Source organism: Hypomesus nipponensis, chromosome 28 (genome assembly GCF_054491055.1).
Source record: "Hypomesus nipponensis isolate SF chromosome 28, ASM5449105v1, whole genome shotgun sequence".
NCBI classification, from domain to species: domain Eukaryota; kingdom Metazoa; phylum Chordata; class Actinopteri; order Osmeriformes; family Osmeridae; genus Hypomesus; species Hypomesus nipponensis.
In genome coordinates, this window is record NC_140388.1 from 2,818,537 (window position 1) to 2,825,227 (window position 6,691).

The following is a 6,691-nucleotide window of genomic DNA, read 5'->3' on the forward strand; positions in this document are numbered from 1 at the left end:
GGTAGATCCATTTACAGTGCACCTTTACACTGAGATGGGATTAAGCATCGGGATTTACCATCTACGCCACTGCAAACCTGTCACTTTGTTCTTGGATGCGACTGGTGGAATTGTGAGCAAGATTCCAAATCAAAATAAAAGGGTGTTCTACTACTGTCTTGCTTTGCCAGGAGAGAGAAGAGACAGGCCCCCTCTGCCAGTCACAGAAATGGTGACAAATGACCATACAATTCCAAATGTGACTTTTTGGCTAATGCAGAGTATCGCAAAGATTAGTAAAGTTACATCCATCAGAGTCAGTCAAGTGGAGACTGACTATAGTCGGGCCCTAATACAGAGTGTTGTGCTCTGCCTTCAACAAAGAGAACCTAAGTACCTATCTGGAAAAGTCTCACCAAACCCTCATGAAGAAGCTGTCAAGGAAAGACGTCAAACATCGAACAATCATCCACCTCTGTTCGGCTCACATCATCAAGGCAGTCTCAGGGTCTTTTGGAAGGAAAACAGCTGACAAGGGCCTAAAGGAGTTTGCCGTGTACACGTTTGCACAGTTGTTAATCTGTACATCCTTTGAGACCAGCCTGGATATCTTTCACCACATGTGTGTGGTCTTCATGGCAGAGGACATAAGCAAAAGAGTGAGCAAGAGTGTAGCAAAGCTGCAAAATCTCATTTCCAAAAAAGGCAAATTAGACGATGGCGGTGAGGTTAAAGGGGAGCCAATTGACATCCAGATGCCACCAAATTCAAACACCATCCTTGCAAAAAAAATTACAATGGAATTCAGAAGTGTGTTTGAAAATACCAAAGAAGATATGGAAGCAGAGATGACCCAAGGAGCACAGAGCAACATATATTACTGCCCACAGCTGTTAGAGGTGTTATTTGCTGATTACCTTGGACTTTTTCCCCTCTGGAGTGGTGTCCTCCTAGGTGACCTCCAAAGGTATGTCTTGGGTAATGACAAAGTACTGATACCACACAAGACAAGGGAGACAAACACATACGTGGAGCAGTGGTTTGGGATAGTTAAAAACCAAATCCTGCGGAAAGAACGTAGCCTCCGACCTGCAGCCTTCATTAGGAGGCAACATACATCCCTTCGAGGAAGGTACAGGGAGCACATTGTGAGGAATGGGCCAAACGGTGTCTGTCAAGCACAGGTGCAACAAAAAAAACAAAATATTTCGATGCCCCATCACAAATGCCTGCTCCAAAACAACCCAAAAAGTATAAAGAGTCCAGTGCCTACTGTGAGCCCAAAAAGGTATTTTAAAATTGTATTTAATAATTATGTAATGGAATTCTGTTTTACAATTTATTGTATTACCGTGGAAAATAATGTTAAGAATATAAGCAGATGACTTTTTTCTGTATAACATTTTAGACTCAATGGATACAGGATTCATGATTGTGTTAAAATAATTACATATATTTTATGTGGACTGCAGGATAATCATAAGCAAACAGGCCACGTTCACTTGACCCAAAGCCAGAACAACACGTCTACAAATTCATCAAAACAGGTAGGAAATTTTTTTTTTTCTCAGATTTCGCAAAATAATGTACTGTAATGTATTTAGTTAAGTATTTATTTATTTATGTATTTATTTTGGCACATTTAGTCCTCCATACTGTACACTGGAAATGGTGTGTATCAACAAAGTGTCCATGTGTTACAGGTAAAAGCTCTCTGGAAGAAGCCAGACAATGGTGTAGTGGTGGTAAAGATCCAGTCAGCTGTAGATACAAAGGTGTCTTACACCCTGCACCACAGTGAATTTAAGACTCTGAAGCCACACAGTTGGCTGGCTGGGTAGGCAAATGATTGATTGCTACATTGTAATATATGCCAACAAGATATATAACATATGTTCAACAAGAATTATATGTACATTTACATTGACATTTTAGTCATTTGGCAGTAAGTGCCTACATTTAAAAGGCTAGCAAAACAATTACCAAAAACAAACAATGAAATACATGTGTTGATTGCAGGGATTTCATATCATGTGATTATTTTACATACAGTACATTCAACCAAGGTCTGAATCTTCTTTAATCAATTAAGACATATCTCTTATGTTGTGTATTTTCAGGCTATTGAAGCATACCTGCAGGTGGTGTTAAATGAGTCTGGCAAGGGGAAAAAAATATTCCTGCTCAATCATTTTAGTGGAGGTGTAGTTGTCAATGGCACTCGTGACCAAATAACTTCTCATGGCTTCAAAAAGGTACTGTTTTCTTTTCACAGTCTTTTCCTCTGAGAATCAATAAGATGCACTTACATATTGGTTACAAATTGTAAAAAATACAAAACATCTAACATCCTTCTGTGTCCCCAATTAAAACGCAATAATTACAACTTCATGCATGTGAATTAACATGCATTAAACCAACTAGAACTCTTCTATTTCTCTGTAGATTACTTGTAGGCCTACTTAAATATGTCACATGTTTGCCAATGTTCACATCTCTCTTCATTCAGGTGACTTTTACAGACTACGATGCAGTAATATCTTTTGTCAATATGAACAACCAGCACTGGAGGTTCTTGGTAAGCTTGTTTTATAATACATACATCTAAATGGTTGCACTGTAATCTTACATGCAATATCTAGTGAACCAGACATTTTTCTTTTTAGTTCTTCCAACCTGCATCTGGAAATGTGTTCCTCGTCGATCCAGCAGGGGGAGACGAGCAAAAAGAGTCCGAAATCGCTGCCAACAGACTGAGGTAGGTTCACAATCTGAATGTATTGCTTATACTTAAATATATCATATCAAAAATAATTACACTTTAGTAGCCACCATACGATTATAATAATTACATGACTTGGATAGGGTCAGTATCTAGGACCGGGTTCCTTTGGAGCATCAGAACATTTATAAATTATGCCCAACATATAAAACAAAGCCATAACATTCATAACCACAAGTGAATTATGCTTGGATAAAAAAAAAGTTATGAAATATTTTGACTCTACAGGGAGTACTTTAAAATGCGCCTTAACAAACATGGCAAGGCTGACTGGGTCGGCATCAAATGGAAGGGAGCAACAATCCCTCACTCCCTACAACAAGATGGATGTAGCTGTGGTGTCATTGTCATGGAGGTAAGCAAATATATATTATAGCACACACAAAAACATCTCTGGACCAAATGGCTAGTTTACCTTTATTAACATTGTTTGTTATTTTTGTTTATCGAATGGCCTAATTTTTTATATGAATATAAAGATGGGAAGACAGATGATCACCAGCTTCCCAACCTTGCCATTACAAATTCCAATAGACACATCAAAAAAGGCGATGGCACTGAAAAGAAAAGAGTTTTCTGAAAAACTTTTGGAAAAATCAGGTAATAAAAAAAAAGAATATTATTAAGTTGCATTAAATCATCTGACCCCTGCAATAATATTAGTGATAACACTATATATAATATTTTCTTTATTACAGTTTTCCAGAGAGAACATAATTGTTCTTTGTGTGGGTGTCATTCGCTCACAGGAACTGGCACTGTGACAAAATGGGTTAGTATTTATTAGTATTTAGACAACTTCTTAATTGAAATGGTGAACTTTGACATTCTTAAAGCTCCTACGATGATTAAACATTGTAATTCAAACAATAATTAGTAAGAGGTTATAGAGTTATGTTTCCATTGTAGGTCATGTCACCGTCTTGCTTTTATTTTAAATCCTCAGATATCATGTTCAGTATGCATGAGGTGGTTTCATTGTGATTGTCTTGGTATGACAAAAAGGGACTTCACTGATGCTAAACAGTCTCCAGAGTGGAAATGCTGTCTCTGCAATTGAAAAGGTGACAATTGTAAGTTGTATGTTGTACTAAATATAACAATTCTGGTAGGAACTAGGAACCCCAAAACAGATTGGAGACAGTTGGTTAGTCTCAAAAGATTCATTAGATAACAATAAGGATACAATGAGATGGGACAGGGGTGGCTGGTAGTGGTGGGGCTCTGTCTCCGATCTGGGATTGAAGCTTTCTAGTGATTGGCTGATCGAAGTGAACTGGCTGAGGCAAGCTTTAATTTCATGGGTTGTAAGTTCCAGAGTAATTTATCTGCCTGTCAAAGGTGGGCATTTGGGGTGGAAGAGAAAGGTAAGAACGACAGGCAAGCAAACAGGCAGGTTACAGAACATATAAATACTTAAATGTCTGAGACGGCACTGGATGTCAGGTCTTTTCTAAAGTAAGGCGGCTGAAAATTACCAGATACTGATCAGGTGTGTGATTGCACAAGAGAGGCAGTATGTGCTGGTGCCAACTCAGAGGGCCTATAACTCGACTAGATGGGAGACAGGAGAAAGAGAAAGAAAGCAAGAGAAGAGAAGATTCTAGAACAGGATTTAGTTGGCATGTTCACTACATAAATGTTTTTGTTCGTTATGTTTGCTATTCCATATTGGATCTGTTGAAGTCTTGAAGGGCACTTTGTTGAAATGTTTGCTAAATAAAGGAAAAAAAATAAACATTAACAAAGTTTCTATATTCATTTTCGACATCTTCATCACCAAACCAAAGGTAGGATAAATTGGTTTTCTAGTAGTAGATATTCAATTTTGAAAAAGTTATTGAGGAAATACTGAAATATTGGTGTTTTTGTTGATTTATTGGCTATGGGTTAATCAATAATCAACTTTATCACCAAACCAAAGCTTGGACAACTTGGTCAGCTAGTAGTAGAATAATGTGAAACAGGTCTGAAGTTTCTATGTTCCTTTTTGACAAAGATATTGAGGAAACACTGAAATATTGGTGTTTTTGTTGATTTATTGGCAATATAGGTTAATCAATAATCAACTTTATCACCAAACCAAAGCTTGGACAACTTGGTCAGCTAGTAGTAGAATAATGCGAAACTGGTCTGAAGTTTCTATGTTCCTTTTTGACAAAGTTATTGAGGAAACACTGAAATATTGGTGTTTTTGTTGATTTATTGGCTATGGGTTGATCAATAATCAACTTTATCACCAAACCAAAGGTTGGACAACTTGGTCAGCTAGTAGTAGAATAATGTTAAACAGGTCTGATGGTTCTGTGGTCATTATTGACAAAGATATTGAGGAAATACTGGAAAATGTGTGTTTTTATTGATTTATTGGCTATGGGTTAATCAATAATCAACTTTATCACCAAACCAAAGCTTGGACAACTTGTTCAGCTAGTAGTAGAATAATGTGAAACAGGTCTGAAGTTTCTATGTTCCTTTTTGACAAAGTTATTGAGGAAACACTGAAATATTGGTGTTTTTGTTGATTTATTGGCTATGGGTTAATCAATAATCAACTTTATCACCAAACCAAAGCTTGGACAACTTGGTCAGCTAGTAGTAGAATAATGTGAAACAGGTCTGAAGTTTCTATGTTCCTTTTTGACAAAGATATTGAGGAAACACTGAAATATTGGTGTTTTTGTTGATTTATTGGCAATATAGGTTAATCAATAATCAACTTTATCACCAAACCAAAGCTTGGACAACTTGGTCAGCTAGTAGTAGAATAATGCGAAACTGGTCTGAAGTTTCTATGTTCCTTTTTGACAAAGTTATTGAGGAAACACTGAAATATTGGTGTTTTTGTTGATTTATTGGCTATGGGTTAATCAATAATCAACTTTATCACCAAACCAAAGGTTGGACAACTTGGTCAGCTAGTAGTAGAATAATGTTAAACAGGTCTGATGGTTCTGTGGTCATTATTGACAAAGATATTGAGGAAATACTGGAAAATGTGTGTTTTTATTGATTTATTGGCTATGGGTTAATCAATAATCAACTTTATCACCAAACCAAAGCTTGGACAACTTGTTCAGCTAGTAGTAGAATAATGTGAAACAGGTCTGAAGTTTCTATGTTCCTTTTTGACAAAGTTATTGAGGAAACACTGAAATATTGGTGTTTTTGTTGATTTATTGGCTATGGGTTAATCAATAATCAACTTTATCACCAAACCAAAGCTTGGACAACTTGGTCAGCTAGTAGTAGAAGAATGTGAAACAGGTCTGAAGTTTCTATGTTCCTTTTTGACAAAGTTATTGAGGAAATACTGAAATATTGGTGTTTTTGTTGATTTATTGGCTATGGGTTAATCAATAATCAACTTAATCACCAAACCAAAGCTTGGACAACTTGTTCAGCTAGTAGTAGAATAATGTGAAACAGGTCTGAAGATTCTATGTTCCTTTTTGACAAAGTTATTGAGGAAACACTGAAATATTGGTGTTTTTGTTGATTTATTGGCTATGGGTTAATCAATAATCAATTTTATCACCAAAACAAAGCTTGAACAACTTGGTCAGCTAGTAGTAGAATAATATTAAACAGGTCTGATGGTTCTGTGGTCATTATTGACAAAGATATTGAGGAAATACTGGAAAATTTGTGTTTTTATTTATTTATTGGCTATGGGTTAATCAATAATCAATTTCATCACCAAACCAAAGCTTGGACAACTTGGTCAGCTAGTAGTAGAAGAATTTAAAACAGGTCTGAAGGTTCTCTGGTAATTATTGACAAAGATATTGAGGAAATCCTGCAATATTGGTGTTTTGTTGAGTTATTGGCAATGGGTTAATCAATAATCAATGTTATCACCAATCCAAAGGTTGGAAAAACTGGTCAGTCAGTATTAGAAGAATGTGCAACAAGTTTGAAGTTTGTATG

The 6,691-nt window shown here is 36.3% G+C and overlaps 1 protein-coding gene across 1 annotated transcript; it reads left to right on the top strand.

The window, feature by feature from the left end:
* Positions 1-1,134: 1,134 nt before the first annotated feature.
* LOC146219491 (uncharacterized) lies at positions 1,135-4,509 on the top strand. Its single transcript, XM_084694944.1, has 10 exons — positions 1,135-1,267; positions 1,452-1,526; positions 1,683-1,816; positions 2,100-2,234; positions 2,489-2,557; positions 2,646-2,737; positions 2,990-3,116; positions 3,241-3,361; positions 3,460-3,533; positions 3,708-4,509. The coding sequence occupies exons 5-10, from the start codon at positions 2,531-2,533 to the stop codon at positions 3,819-3,821; spliced, it is 555 nt and encodes a 184-aa protein (XP_084551070.1). The 5' UTR covers positions 1,135-1,267; positions 1,452-1,526; positions 1,683-1,816; positions 2,100-2,234; positions 2,489-2,530; the 3' UTR covers positions 3,822-4,509.
* The last annotated feature ends 2,182 nt before the right edge of the window (positions 4,510-6,691 follow it).

Coding starts and splice junctions, on each gene's coding strand:
- LOC146219491 (XM_084694944.1), top strand. CDS start 2,531: ATGAACAACCAGCACTGGAGGTTCTTG. Junction 2,558..2,645: donor ACCAGCACTGGAGGTTCTTG/GTAAGCTTGTTT, acceptor TTTTCTTTTTAG/TTCTTCCAACCTGCATCTGG. Junction 3,534..3,707: donor CTGGCACTGTGACAAAATGG/GTTAGTATTTAT, acceptor TTAAATCCTCAG/ATATCATGTTCAGTATGCAT.